At 60.1% G+C, this 14,405-nt stretch overlaps 1 protein-coding gene across 1 annotated transcript; it reads right to left on the bottom strand.

The window, feature by feature from the left end:
- Nucleotides 1–1,431: 1,431 nt before the first annotated feature.
- MAF1 (MAF1 homolog, negative regulator of RNA polymerase III) lies at nucleotides 1,432–14,046 on the bottom strand. The gene is made up of 8 exons (XM_052787930.1): nucleotides 13,735–14,046; nucleotides 10,787–10,925; nucleotides 7,229–7,357; nucleotides 6,208–6,373; nucleotides 5,045–5,166; nucleotides 4,370–4,489; nucleotides 3,728–3,847; nucleotides 1,432–3,465 (listed from the first exon to the last, which is right to left on the bottom strand). Exons 2-8 carry the CDS (start codon nucleotides 10,867–10,869, stop codon nucleotides 3,444–3,446), a joined length of 762 nt encoding a protein of 253 aa, XP_052643890.1. The 5' UTR covers nucleotides 10,870–10,925; nucleotides 13,735–14,046; the 3' UTR covers nucleotides 1,432–3,443.
- Between the last annotated feature and the right edge of the window lie 359 nt (nucleotides 14,047–14,405).

A 14,405-nucleotide genomic window follows, 5' to 3' on the forward strand; every position in this document is an offset into this window, starting at 1 on the left:
ATCCAGGAAGCGAAGAGCCAAAACCCCCTCAAATCTCATTCAAGTGAGGATAAAGCGATAAATTAGAGGACGAAGCGCTAACTGGAAGCGAAGGCAGAGACCAAACGGCCAGGGGAGCCCGCTGCTGCTGCTCGGGAGGGGACGGCAGGGCAATGACACTCCAAAGGGACACACAAAGAAAGAAGGTGTTTCTAAAACCAGCCCCCAAACCCATCTGCCATGCCAGTGGGATGGGACCACCGCGGTTCACGCCAGATCATTAACTGTAAAGGCAACGGCTCAGAGACGTGCTGAGCCTGTCCAGCTCCGTGGTCCTTCCCAGGATGCGCTCCAGGGATGTGCTCTGCTGCGGGGGCCACGTCGGGCGGGCAGGGGGGGTCCCGCAGCCGGGGCTGACCGCACTCTGCACCGCACAGAGCCCACGGCACAAGCCCTGGCATGGCAGAGCCTTGCCCCTGGCATGGCAGAGCCTGCCCTGGTTCAGCCGCAGGGTTTCTGTGCCAGGAACGGGTGGGCAGAGCCGCAGTGCTGTTCTCTTGGGAGAAAAACCCCCTCCTTGGTGCCGGTGGAGCCCGGTGGGCTCCCGGCTGCTCCCTGGGGACGGAAAACACCGTTTCCGCTGCCATCTTCGTTAGTCGGTGCCTTCCTAGCGGCATTTGGGAACCAGCACGATGCTGTCGGTCCCGCTGCCACCAGTCTGATCTGTGGTATTTAATACTTTTATTAACGAAGGAACACGGGGTCTGTTCATTAAATGCAGGATGGCGAGCCGGCGGTGCCCAGCCAGCGCCGAGCAGAAACACCGGCACAGCCAGAAGCTGTGGCGGCGACGGGAACCGGAGACCACACCGGGAGAGTGGGGAAGGACCTGACGGTGGCACGGCACAAGGCAGCCCGTGCCCGGCACCCGCCAGCAGGCACATGGAGGCAGGGAGCACCGCGGTGCCACGGAGCCGGGCAGGGCCGGCAGCCGGGCTGTCCCAGAGCCCGTCCTGGCTCCAGCGCCATGACTGTCCTGCGGTGCCCGGGACAGGCAGCTGGCTGGGGGGACATGGGATGCGTGGCGCTCCGGTGGCAGCTGCCAGCGGTGGCCACAGCCTCGGGCACGTCCCGGGGGTCTCCGGGCGCTCCCTGCACAGCACCTGCAGGAGGAAGGGGCAGCAGCATCCACAGAGAGCGGCCGCGGGGGACCGAGAAGCCCCGGGAGCCCCCAGCTCCTGCGTGGTGGCGGGGGAAGGCTGGGCACAGCATGGCTCCGGCTCTGCGCCTGCGTCCCGGGGTGGGGAGCCTGGGTCCCGGCAGGACCGAGACCCCCTGCCCTCCCCAATCCTTGTGACCCCCTGGTACCTCCCGCAGCCCCGATGCCACCCCCCGTGGCCGCAGCGGGACGGGCTCCCCCCACGCAGGGTCCCCGAAAGAAGGGGTGGTGAATCACAGAAAAACTTTATTGGTGTAACGATACATTGCTATGCCGTGAAGTCCAAGTTCCCTGACAGGGTTCAAACGGGGCAGGCAGCCACAGCAGCGTGCTAGTAGAGAGGCGAAGGATGGCAGAGATGGGACAGGGCCAAATCCTGCTCCCACCCTGCAGAGGCTGTGCCAGGGCCCCGGGGAGCCCAGGTGGGTGCAGAGGGAGGTGCGAGGGTCCTGCGAGCTACGGTGGGAGAAGGGGGCAGCGCGACGGGAGCCAAAGGCAAACCCCTCCCCGGGTGGCAGCGGAGGGCTGGGGCTCAGGTCTGTCCTGAAGAGCAACGAGGAAAGAAATTCCAACTTAAAACCAAGCTTCTGAGGAGTTACAGCGAGGGAGAGGTGCCGGGGAGAGCCGCCATTGGTGACACCACGCTGCTGCCGGTGCCCACCTCTGCACGCTCCACAATGGGGGAAGGAGTGGGGATACCCGTCTGTCTGTCTGTCTGCCTTCCCTCCCCAGCCCAAGGCCCTGCCTGACCTGGCCGGAGCCTGGAGCCGGGTCTGCAACCTCACCTGGAGCCTCTCACCTCCCACCAAGCCCAGGACAGGACAGGGACGTGGGGCAGGGACGTGGGGAAGCCCCTTGGGGAAGCCCCCCAGCAGCGGGAGTCTCCAGCCTCGGGGCATCATCCGCTCCACCTCCTCAGCCAGACTCTTCCAAAAGCCGCTCAGCCCCCAGCGGGAGGGACGAGGGAGACCCCCCCAACAGACCCCCAGACAGAGGGGCAGGGGTGGCACAGGCAGCCCCGGGTGGGACAAGGACCTGTGACAACAGCACTGCCCCACGCAGGCTCCTCTCGGGGGGGTGGGAGGCGTTTTGAGGCAGCTCAGATGCTGCGGCAGCCGCTGCCCCTCGTTTGTGCGTGCTCAGCTGAGTTCTCCCTGCCCTGATCCGGCACGTGCCGGGATATAGAGGGGGGGATCTTGGCCCCCGAAAGTCTGGGTGCCTGGGCAGAGAGGGGGGGCTTGCCCCTGCAGCAGCTGGGTGAGGGGGATGGAGAGAAAGGGGGGAGATGTGGTTGAACCAAAGCGCGGGTGGGAGCGGTAGCACCCCGCTCCCCGCTCCCGCCATGGGCCGAGCTCACCCCCAACACAAAAACAGACACCGCAGCCCCCGGCAAGGGCTGAGCCGTGCTCCGGCACCACGGCCGCTGCTCCGCCGTGCTCCAGCCCCTCTCTGGCCTCCAGACTGCCAAAAGTCAGCTGTGGTTTAAAAAAAACCCCAAATAAAACCATGGGAGGTAAGGGCTGAGGCGTCCAGTCCAGCGTTCACCCGCAGGACTGCTTGGTGGGACCCCTCTGCACAGGACCAGTGCAGGACGCTGGCACCACCCAGCAAAGATAAAACAACCAACCAACAAAACAAAAACACTAGAGAAAACCACTGTCGGAGGGCAAGAGCAAAGCAAACCTCTTTGAAACAAATGGACTCTTCTCTGGGGAAGGAGCTGAGGACAGTTCGTGGGGAGTTCAGCAACGCTGCTTCCGGAGGAGGCCGGGCAGAGGCGTCCCTCCGCTGCCGCCGGTGCTGTGGACGGACGGCGTTTGCTGGGTCACAACCAGTCCAGAAAAGTGCTCGAGGGAGATCCAGCCCGGCTTCAGCGCCACGAGGAGTTTGCAGGTCAGTGCAGCCAATGAGATCAGCGATAAAGTGCAGCAAAGCTTCTCGGAGCTCCCACACAGCTGTCCGGCGAGCCCTGGCCCGCGCTGCAGCAGCCACGGGCGAGGGGAAAGGGGAGGTTGGCCGGCAGCACCAGAGCGAGGGGACGTGTCTTCAGCCAGGAGGCCGCAGCTGCTTTCAGTCTGTCATGCTCCAAGATGCCTGGGGTACTCCAGTGTATGTGTCGGGCAGAGCGATGCCGCAGCTGCTGGGTGGGGGGCAGTTAGGGAGCTTGGGGCTGCCTCGTCTGCGGGACGCAGGCAGAAGGGCGGTTCGGCAGGGCTGCCAGGCACCTCGGAGCGGTTCTGCAAACTCACATGCAAATAACTTGCAACCTGTAACCAAGCACACGGGCGTTACTGCTCTGCGGCCACGCTGAGGCAGGAGGAGGCACAGCGGGAGCAGCATCGCCGCTCGGTGCGAGAGCAGCTCGGCCCCATCGAGCTCCAAGCCACGCTCCCGAGGCAGCGGAGCAGAAACTTCACGCCCAGCAGGCCGGGGCCCTCGTCCCCCCGCAGGAGCCGGAGCTCCTCTCCCCTCGGAGCGGGAGCCTGCAGCCGGCACGCTGGGCCAAGCCGGAGCGCCGAGTTCACACACCTGTCCTCCTCGATGCTGCCGCTCTCGGTATCGCCGGCACCCCTCTTCTCCTCCACATCCTCTTCCCCAAGATCCATGTCCAGCTCATTGCCAGCTTCCGAGCGCGTGTATGCATACCCGCTGGAGGAAAAAGGGCAGCACAATGTAAGCGCCCAGCCGGCACCGCTCTGCGACGGTGCGTCCGCGGGGGAGATCCCACTCCTCTCTCCAGTGGGCTTAGGTCCCTGCTAAGAGTCTCCTCTGCATCCAAATCGAGCCCACAGGAAGGAGGGGCTGGCTGTGGGCAGTGCCCCCCAAGGGGTTACTGTCCCCCTGTATGTGCCCCTCCATGCCCGTGAAGAGCAGCGTGGTGCCAGGTGAATGGCCACCCCTTCCCTGGGGACCACAGCTCCCTTCAGCTTGTCCTTTGGTGACGTGCGTCTTGGGAGGACGGAGGGAACCGGGCTCTGGTTGAGCTCCATTCTCCCTGGCCAACCTGGCGTGCAGGCAACGGTGCCGGAGCAGTGCCGGGAGGGCAGCTCCCGAGCACGTATCTACCGCACCCAGCTGAGGGGCCAGCGAGGGCCAAAGGTTCCTCCCCTGCAGGGATGCGGCAAGGTGATTCTTTTTTAGGGTGACTTCAGAGATGTCATGTGGCCTGACCTGATGGAACGACAGGTAAAAAAGACAATCCTCTTCAGCCTCTTGTTGTAAAAGAAGTAGTTGAAGGACCAGAGGCTGCCGTCCTCTCCAAAAGGGTCTGAATCCAGGTCGGGGTTGTAGCTGCAACAGCAAGTGGAGGCATGAGAAACACCATGCCAGACTCTGCTCCCTGTGCCAACCCCGTTTTCGGCCCAGCTGTACATCGTCGGAGGAAGGAAAGAGGGAGAGCTGCCTCGGGAGGGTGGGGGGGGAGGGCAGAGAGCAGGCAGGAGTGAGTCAGCGTCCTCAGAGCCAGGCAGCACGGGGCTAGTCAGACTAGTCAGCCAGGCTGCATGGGTGGCAGGAACCACCCCGTGCCCTTGGGCTGGCTTTGGAAGGAGGGTGAGCCCCAGCCAGCGCAGCTGCTGCTGCCTGGGGCGCAGATTTCCAGGGCGTGGAAGTCCTGCGTGGGAGGGGACGGCAGCAGCGGTTCCCCTTCCACGGGCAAGGAGCCGGGAGCCAGCGAACTCTGGCGAGGAGACACCCTGCCCCGCTCCAGTGAGAAGTCCTCACACACAGGCAGGTGAGCGTGCCAAAACATAACCTTTTATTGAAAAATAACTGTTTCTCTGCAGGCCATTGCGTGCATGAAAGGGACCAGGATCTAGGCCCAGGGGTGAGCGCTTGCCCAGTTACCTGTAGATGTCACACTCCGAAAGACAGATCTCCTCGTCGACAGCGTCCCACAGGTGTGGCTTCAGGGCATTGAAATCTTCCCGAACGGCAGAGAAGAGGCTGCAGTTGACAGCGTTCACCACCTAGAGAGACCGAGCCGGGTCCGTGAGAGGAGCAGAGGAGCTGCTGCCTGCCCTCCTCCCTCCCACGTTCCATGCAGCTCATCCTCCCCATCCCTCCTCCACCGAGAGGAGATGCTGGAGCCTGACAATGACCGTGGAGGGGGAGAAGCAAGATGGCCAGACGCTGCTGTGCTAGATTCAGGGCCCTGAGATGGAAGCAAGGGAGACAGGCGGCAGGGAAGCAACACAACTGGAGAGAAAAAACCCATCAGAGGATCTGTGGGGCATAGGAAGCCCAAGTCTCTCCCAACAAAAAGCGTGGCTTCCTCGAAGGCTCTCTGCAAACGGGGCAAACTTCCCCGGTCAGAGAGGACGCTTCCTGCTCCATCTGCCTCCTTGACAAGGGCAGCCTTGCTGGACCCTGACAGCCAGGAGACAGACAGACAGACAGACAGACAGACAGAGGCTCTGGCACCTGCACGCTCAGATCAGAACCTGGGAGGCCCAGCAGAGCCACCCCTCTGTCCAGTGCAAGGTAAAGCAGCATCTGGCCAGCAGCACTATGGGCGCAGGGATGAAAGCACTGGGTAGCAGACCGGGAAGTCCTCTGCAGGAAGGACTCAAGCCACTGACGCTTCCCTCACCCTTCCTTCCTCTAAATACCTGCCCCGAGAAAGAGCGGCCTAACCAAGGCTGGCATGGAAAACCCTGCTCACGAGAGGCCGTTGCCAAAGAGGAGCAAAGAGCAGGGCTGCTGCTGCTGCTGCTGCTGAAGGAAACCACCCCAGGACGGCTGTTGGAAAAGGCACCCCACAAACCTCTTCCTGGGAAGGACGAGGACTGCCTCATCCTAGGGCTGACACTGCTGGAGGAAGGAGCAAGGAATGCCCTGGGAACAGCTACCCGGGATCACAGCAGCGCTGTGGGGCTCCCTGGAGAACCGCAGACTCGCCCACCAGATCCAAGCTGCCTTCTCTTCCAGGACAGAGGCAGGCAGCATGGCAGGCTGTCCAAGCAGGGGGTGCAGGACCTGCCCTGCCTCAGGGCGCTTTGCTCACATACCCAGTTGAGGCTTGGCTCCCGGCTGAACTCGTGGCTCTTGGCAGCGCTGAAGTCATAGTCTGGGCGGAAGGACTCGTTGAGCGTCGCTATCAGGTAGAAGAGGGTCTTGCGGCTGCACTTGTCGCTCAGTGGTCCCTCCTCATCACCACTCTGACTTTTACTGAGCCTGAGAGGCAGAATGGCAGGGTTAGCAGTGTCACCGGCACAGCCCGGGCCAACACTGAATATGAGCTGGCTGTGTGCCCAGGTGGCCAAGAAAGCCAAGAGCATCCTGGCTTGTGTCAGAAATCGCGTGGCCAGCAGGACTAGGGAAGGGATCGTCCCCCTGTACTCGGCACTGGTGAGGCCGCACCTCAAACACTGTGTTCAGTTTTGGGCCCCTCACCACAGGAAAGACTTTGAGGTGCTGGAGCGTGTCCAGAGAAGGGCAACGAAGCTGGTGAAGGGCCTGGAGCACAAGTCTTATGAGGAGCAGCTGAGGGAGCTGGGGTTGTTTAGCCTGGAGAAAAGGAGGCTCAGGGAAGACCTTATCGCTCTCTACAACTACCTGAAAGGAGGTTGTAGCGAGGTGGGGGTTGGTCTCTTCTTCCAAGTAATAAGCGATAGGACAAGAGTAAATGGCCTCAAGTTGCACCAGGGGAGGTTTAAATTGGATATTAGGAATAATTTCTTCACCAAAAGGGTTGCCAAGCATTGGAACAGGCTGCCCAGGGAAGTGGTGGAGTCACCATCCTGGGAGGTATTTAAAAGACGCATAGACATGGTGACTAGGGACATGGTTTAGTGGTGGACTTGGCAGTGTTGGGTTCACGGTTGGACTCGATCATCTTAAAGGTCTTTTCCAACCTCAATGATTCTGTGATTCTATGAACAAGCAGAACAGCCAGCCCACGGCCACAGAAATGAGGCCAGCCACCAACGAAGGGTCCTTCCTTCCACGAATCCCAACACCCACCCCCAGACACGCTGCTGCTGCCTGTGGTGCGGAGCACGGCAGACAACTACCCCCAGCCCATGGTACCTGCTGGGGCTGATCCCCGTGGTCTGAGGAGGCGACAGGGCCTCCAGGACGTGCGGCTGGCCCTCCTGGCAGAACTGCTTGAACATGTGCTTGTCATCACCAGCCATCTTGCACGAGTAGCTCTCGATCCTGCAGAGACACATAGCACCACGACTGAGGCCAGCCCAGCCACCAGCTGCCACAAACCCATTTCCTTACACGTATGTAGGTATGTATGCATGGAGATATAGATGTTTACCCCAAGGAGACACAGAAGAGGCTGGCTGAGCTGCACGGCTCTTCCAGGGGCATCAGAGCCATCCCAACAAGCTCTCCCTGTGCAGCCTCCATCGCTGCTAGCAGGGGAAGGTCAGAAAAGAGAAGCAGAAAGTGTGCCTCACTGCTGTGGTGTCCTGTCTCGGCACAGCAAGCCAAACCGATGCCAGCAGTAAGCCCAAAAAGGATCCCTTCAGCCAGGACCAAAAATAGGTCCACAGCTGGCGAAGGACCAACTCCCTCACAGCCAGCCCAGCAGAAGGGGTTCTCGCTGCCGCCCTGAGCCAAGACGGCTGCCAGCTCCTGAGCTGCTGAGCGTCGATGCACGCCGCACGGCCAGAAGGAACCTGTCAGAGGTACCCGAAAAGCTTTTCCGAGTGACTGGTAGGTCCCATTGCCCACCTCCAACAGAACAATTGTGGATGAAAACTGGACGTGAGCCAGCAATGGGCACTCAAAGCCCAGAAAGCCAAGTGTATCCCGGGCTGCATCCAGAGCAGCGTGGCCAGCAGGTCGAGGGAGGGGATTCTGCCCCTCTGCTCTGCTCTGGCAAGACCCCCCTGGAGCACTGCGTCCAGCTCTGGGGTCCCCAGCATGAGACAGACACGGACTTGTTAGGGCAGGTCCAGAGGAGGGACACGGAAATGGTCTGAGGGCTGGAACACCTCTGCTGTGGAGAAAGGCTGAGAGAGTTGGGGTTGTTCAGCCTGGAGAAGAGAAGGCTCTGGGGAGACCTTATTGTAGCCTCTCTATACTTAAAGGGAGCTTATAAGAAAGATGGGGACAGACTTTTTAGTAGTGCCTGCAGCGATAGGACAAGGGGTAATGGTTTTAAACTAAAAGAGGGGAGATTCAGACTAGATATAAGGAAGAAATTTTTTACAATGAGGGTGGTGAAACACTGGCCCAGGTTGCCCAGAGAGGTGGTAGATGCCCCATCCCTGGAAACATTCCAGGTCAGGTTGGCCAGGGCTCTGAGCAACCTGATCTAGTTGAGGACGTCCCTGCTCATTGCAGGGGGGTTGGACTTGATGACCTTTGAAGGTCTCTTCCAACCCAAACCATTCTATGATTTGATGATTTGATGAATGAACTGTACAGAAAAGCACTCTGGTCCCCCCCAAGGTGATCAGCTTTACTTGATCCCAGCCTGTGGTGGCCCCACGGAAGCTGGGGGGGCAAGACAACCCCACGGACTGCCAGGCAGCCAAGCGCCTGCCCAGGCATCACACCCACGATTCAAACAGAAAGCTCCTTCCAGATTTTTGAGCTGCTTGGTGATCAGTGAGGAAGTTCCTTGAATCGCCCCAACACCGCTCCTCTCTGGGGTTCCCCAGGAGGCTGCTCAGAGGTTGGCAGGAACCTCCCTGCCCCAGAGAGGAGAAGACCAAGGACTGCAGGAAGAAGCTCCCCGAAGCCACTGGACCCACCAGCACCAGGTGTGGGTTGTTCCCAGTCCTCTGCTTCGGGAGGAGATGCTGCTCAGTGTTTTAAGCAGCAATCTCATGGTAATGGCACCAAAATGACCAAGGGAAAGAGGTGGCAACTGCAGCCAGAGATGAATCAATCTCCCTTCCTGGCCCACCTCAGCGCCTGCGTCCCTTGTAAGCAAAGTAAAGAGAAATGACCAAGTTCACCAGGTCTGTATTTATGTCCAGAAAGCTGCAGGACCAGCAGCCTCAGCCAAGAGAGTCCCCAGAACTTCTACCACCGCACAGCCCTGTAACATAGCGTCACCGCTGCTGGTGAGCTGTGTACTGAGTTTGCAAGGCCTCAGGACAGAGGCTTGCCGTGCCTGCTCTGGCTGAGCCTCCCCCAGGCACCTGCAGCTTTCCTTTACGTGGTCTGGCTGTGAGAGCGTTTCTCTACATGACCAATTGCCTGTGGCTGAGTTGTTCTACCACAACCTGGGTCCGTGAGGAGTCACCACCGTCGTAGGCAGCAGTGACGGGCAACTGCTGTGTGCAGAATGGGACATTTACAGCTCTCGGCATAAGGACATAGAGGAACAGGCGCCTGGTACAGCAGCCCAGAGAGGTGGAGGCGTGGGGGGCGGCGTGGAGGAGTGCAGGCAGGGATGGTATGAGATGGGGCACAGGCTGGCACCGGAGGAAGCTAGGAACAGCTCACCAGTGGTCAGCTAGAGAAATGGAGACCTGGACTGGGACAAAACTGGTTTTAAGGGCAGCAAAGAGGACAAAAGAATAGCTTCTAGCATAGAGAAAAGGCACCATGCGGAGTAAATTCAGCTGTAACACAGACCAAGGAAGAAAAAGCAGAGGTGTAGAATTGTGCTAGTGAACATATAAAAATGACCCCAAGTGGATCCTAGAGCGAGGAAGGAGAAATCATCAGTGTGAACATCATCTTCTTTGGGGGAAGGACCGGATGCCAACAGCTCACCCGTTACCCTCCCTGGCAGAACAAAGCTGCCAACTTTAAGAGCTGGCAGAGCAGTGGGAGGGGAGCATTACTGCTGGAAAAAAGGACCGAAACTAAAGAGTTTGTGTACGTGTTGCAATTAAATTGCATTATTAATATTGTTGAGGCTTTCTCTATACTGCATCATCATTTGTGCTCTGTAATAATTAGATGTAGACTAATAATGACTTGAATAAGATTACTGAATAATTTCAGTTATACTAATAAGAGATGGTTGGCTTTGTACATACACAGTGTGTCTCCTCTTTGTCCGTAACAAACTTTTCAGCTCTCACACCTTGCATCTTGTCCCATTGCATCCCACACCTCGGTTCAGGGCCCAGCACGCCCCACACAGTCCTTGTCCCAGGACAAGATGCCCCCCAGTCTCCTGACTGGGCTGCGGGCCAGGCTCTACAGCCCAGCAGTATGGGGGCAGAGCCACAGACCTGCTCCTTAGCAAGCGACCTGCTCGTTAGCAAGCGTGGGGGGGGCTGCAGTGGGAGTAGCGATGTGAGACCAGAGCATGGGCACTAGCGAGCACAGCCTCTCCTCCGGCTCCTCCGTTACCCAGCACCAGTATCATGCCCGCTTGCTCGACTCTGCGCAGTGCATGTCTTGAGCCCAGAGCGTGCTGGCAGCGAGCGCTGGACGGGATCGCAGCCGGCCTTCCCTGTCCCCAGAAGGAAATGACAATGGAAAATCACAGAAGTTCCTGCTCCGGAGCCAAGCTCCACAGCGAGTCAGCAGTCTGTTCCAGCAGGATCGAGGATGGACCGCTGATACTGCCAGACTGCAACAACTTTTGACACTGTTCTTGGGAAAAGCCTGAGAAAGCAGCCCTGCTTCCCCGACAGAAAGCAGGCAGCTGCCAGCACTCACCTGCCGATGATGTGAGCATCTCCCGTCTCCACCGTCAGCTGGGAGTTTATTGCTTCAAAACTTGAGTTCTCCAACAGCTTCATTGTCTCGGCTTCTGGAGCGATTCCCTGTGCAACAGCTGCTGCAAAGCGTGCGTATCCTGCAAAGAGAGAGATCCTTGCAGCTGGGGAGGGAGAAGCCCGAGGTCGCCCAGCAGGGCTGCAGTTTGGCCAGCCCTGTCAGGACCTCAGACTCAATGATCTTAAGGGTCTTTTCCAACCTAAACGATTCTACGCTGAGAAGGCAGCGCAGAGGCAGGGCAGTGGGAAAGTCACAAAGCCAAAAGAGGGACAACAGCCCCAGATCAGCACCCGCACCTCCCGTCTGGTCCTGTCCTATGCACCGCTGCCTGACTTCGGCTGCATGAGTAAGAGCGAGCTCACCCGCAGCGCGCCAGGGGTCCTGCCCACATCACCTACACCGGCAGCTACACACCGCTTCAGCAGTGTGCTCTGCCAGGGAGTTCCCAAGCTCGCCTCCTCACTTTTGAAGGTCATCAGCCTTTTTTGGCTGGACTGTTCTCCCTCAAAGCTGGGGAAAAGCACGCGGCACTCGCTCTGCCGTGGGCTCGCAGTGACACGGACGCCCCAGCCAGGCCCCAGGGTGGTCTCTGGCAGCAGGACTGGGGTGGCCGCGGCAGCCCCTCGGGGAGCTGCACCTCCACGGTCTGTCAGGGCACTCGGCCGCGAGCAGGACCGACACCGGGGCGGGTTAACTGGTTAATGTTCCCAGTTATGGGAACAGTTGTGGGGAGGATGGCAGCCTTCAGCTGCTATTTCCAGACAGGGCAGCATCACCCCAGAGGGACAGGGATGGGCAGCTTGCTGGATGCGAAGTGGGGGAGGCAGCCCGGCCCCAGCCCACGCTCCCTCCCCAGCTCAGGGCCTCTCCGGGTCTGTAACAGGAGAAGCTGTAAACAGGCGGGGAAGCGATGCCAGAGCTCTCGGGAAACGATGCCAGGGCTTTTGGGAAGCGGCAGCCCCTTCCAGGCCTCCCAGGGAAGATAGGCGTCCCCCCGTCCTGGCCACCACGACGGGGTCGGAGAAGGAACGACTCCCGGCCCTTCGGTTTTAGGACTGCAGGCGGGAAGGGGACGCTGCGTGCCGGTGACACCGCTGCATGACCGCGGCACCGACACCGCGGCAGGGCCAGGGATACTCTTACTGTGACAATACCCGTCACGACTAAACCTGATGATGTGCAAGTCAAAGCGACGCTAAAGTAAACGCCGTCTCTACGAGGCAGCTTCAGCATTTACCACAACCCCGAGCCGCCGATCAGAACAGCCCAAGCTAACCGGTGCTGGCAAACCCCCCCGCCCCATCCTGTGACTGGGAAAGCAGCAGACAGCTCTTCCCACGCCCCAGAGAGCAGAAAATGGCTCCGCAACCCCCATCCGGCATCAAATATTGGCTCTCGTAGGGATCGATAGCCCTCCAAGCGGGAAAGCAATTCCCCCCAGGCACAGATGAACAGCAAGTTCCCACCACTCTGACATGCTTTTGTACAGGTCTCTGGTTTCTTTCAGCTTGTTAAAGCACCAATATTTGGCCTGTTAGCTCCCTGGTCTAGGCCAGTCTTTCACATCAGGGAAAACCAGCCTTTTCTGCAGCAGCCCCTGCATCAGCCCGACCTTTTCTCTCTTGCTGTGACTGAAAGGAGAGAGGTACGAGCCCAGGAACAGACTTGGGAAGATGGAGAAGGGAAAACCAGGGAAAAAATGCCAATGCGCAAGGACCAGGGGCAGAAAGCGAAACATTTGCTGGAGCGTCCTCACACCACAAGCACATCTCCCTCTCCCGGCACAGAGACCGGCTGGCAGCACTCCCCAGCACCTCTTTAATGATGCAAAAGGCACCATGCAACTTGAGTGTTCGCAATAAACCAGCAACCCGGAGGAGTCATGCTGCTTGAGCAAAGATGCTGCTCTGAAACCCTGAGCTGACAGGTCCCTCGGACACTGAAACCTGCCCCGGCGCCCAACCCCTTGTTCTGCAGGGTTTGCACGGCGAGCAGGAGCTGCACAAAGGCAGTGAGCTCTGCTCCTTGTGCTCTGTAAAGCTGCCGTCGCCAGAGAAAGGACGCAGACACTGTGAAATCCAGAGCTGGTGGCCATTTCCCACCGAAGAATCGCTCTGTGGGTGGGAGCTGGGACGATGTGCCAGCCCGTTTCGGACCAGAGCAAAAGACCTGCCAATGATGAGATGGGAAGGACTAACGCGAGCAAAAGCTCAGCCTGCTTTCGACGCTGGAAAACAACGGATCGCTTCACGTGCAGCGGGAATTTTACAGGATATGGATTTTTGGTTTCATTTTTTTTTTTTTTTACCCCAGCACAGGCGGAGCTGCTACCTTGGGTGGCGGAATAAAAACACCCTTAACCCCAGCTGCGGTCAAAAGGTGTTCAATGGGGCGTTCAACCCTGCTTTGGCACCAGTGGAAGCAAGGGCAGAGAGATTTGCCAGCTACGGTGCCAGTCAACACCAAGGTAGGCCATACCTGGCCTTGAAACCACGGCTCCGTCTCCTTCCTCACCCCGGGGCCGATTCAGCACACAACAAACCAGGACGGGGGAAGCAGGTGGAGAACATCCACCGAAGTTACAGAGGGTTAATTTTTAAATTTAAAGCAGCTTTATCCGAAGGTTTTTTGGGGGGGGGGGTGTCAGGGGGACAAACGTGGGGCAGGAGGTGGCGAGGCCCTGAAGGTGACAGGGAAAGGCAGCGCCGTCCCGGCATGCCCCGCGCGGCGGGCTGCCCCCCCTTAAGGACTACAGCTCCCAGCATGCCCCGCGCGGCCCGTGCGCGGCCCGTGCGCTGCGCGCTACCGCAGTGCACTCTGGGAGATGTAGTCCGCCGGGGGGTGTTCTCCGAAGGGACGAGAGGGGGCGGCGGTGGAAAGGGGCTTACCGGCGTTTCCTGCTCTCGGTCCCGGCGGGGCCTCCTCGCCGTGACAGCTCCTTCAAGCTCGGGGCGTTTGTAAAGGGAGGCGTCTCCGGGAAAAGCTCGAGGAGGGCGCGTGTGCCTCGGCCGCCGTCCGCCGTCTGGCGCCGGCCCACCGGGCCTCCGCCCACCTCGACATGTCCCCGACTGCTCGGGACGGAGCGAGCGGCTGAGCGAGACCTGGGATTCCCCCGGGGCGAGCGAGCGAGCGAGCAGCCGACCCTCTCCTCGGGCACCGGACGACAACAAGCGGCGAGGCCCCACCCGCGGCCCGTCCGTCCCGAGCGGCGGCTGACAGCCCGCTCCTCCCCATTGGAGGGCGGCCCTGGCAATCGCCGCGGACCTCCTCTCCCGTTGGCTGAGAAGGACGTCAGTCAGGGCAGCGCGCCCGCCCTCCGAGGGGACAGGCCGCAGGCTCCTCCCACAGGCTGGAGCGCTCGGGGTCCTGATTGGCTGCCGGGGACAAAGACGGGGGGAGCGGCTGTCAATCACGCCAGGGGTGTGCGCGGCGCCCCCACCCGGCTCGGCGGGGCTCTGCGCTCGCAGGGGCGGGGCGAGGGGCGGGGCGCTACTCCCGCGGGGGCGGGGCGAACGGGGGGGGGGGGAGCGGAGGCGGACCGTCCGGTCCCGGAACGCTC

This window comes from Harpia harpyja, chromosome 5, assembly GCF_026419915.1.
Source record: "Harpia harpyja isolate bHarHar1 chromosome 5, bHarHar1 primary haplotype, whole genome shotgun sequence".
In the NCBI taxonomy this organism is placed as follows: domain Eukaryota; kingdom Metazoa; phylum Chordata; class Aves; order Accipitriformes; family Accipitridae; genus Harpia; species Harpia harpyja.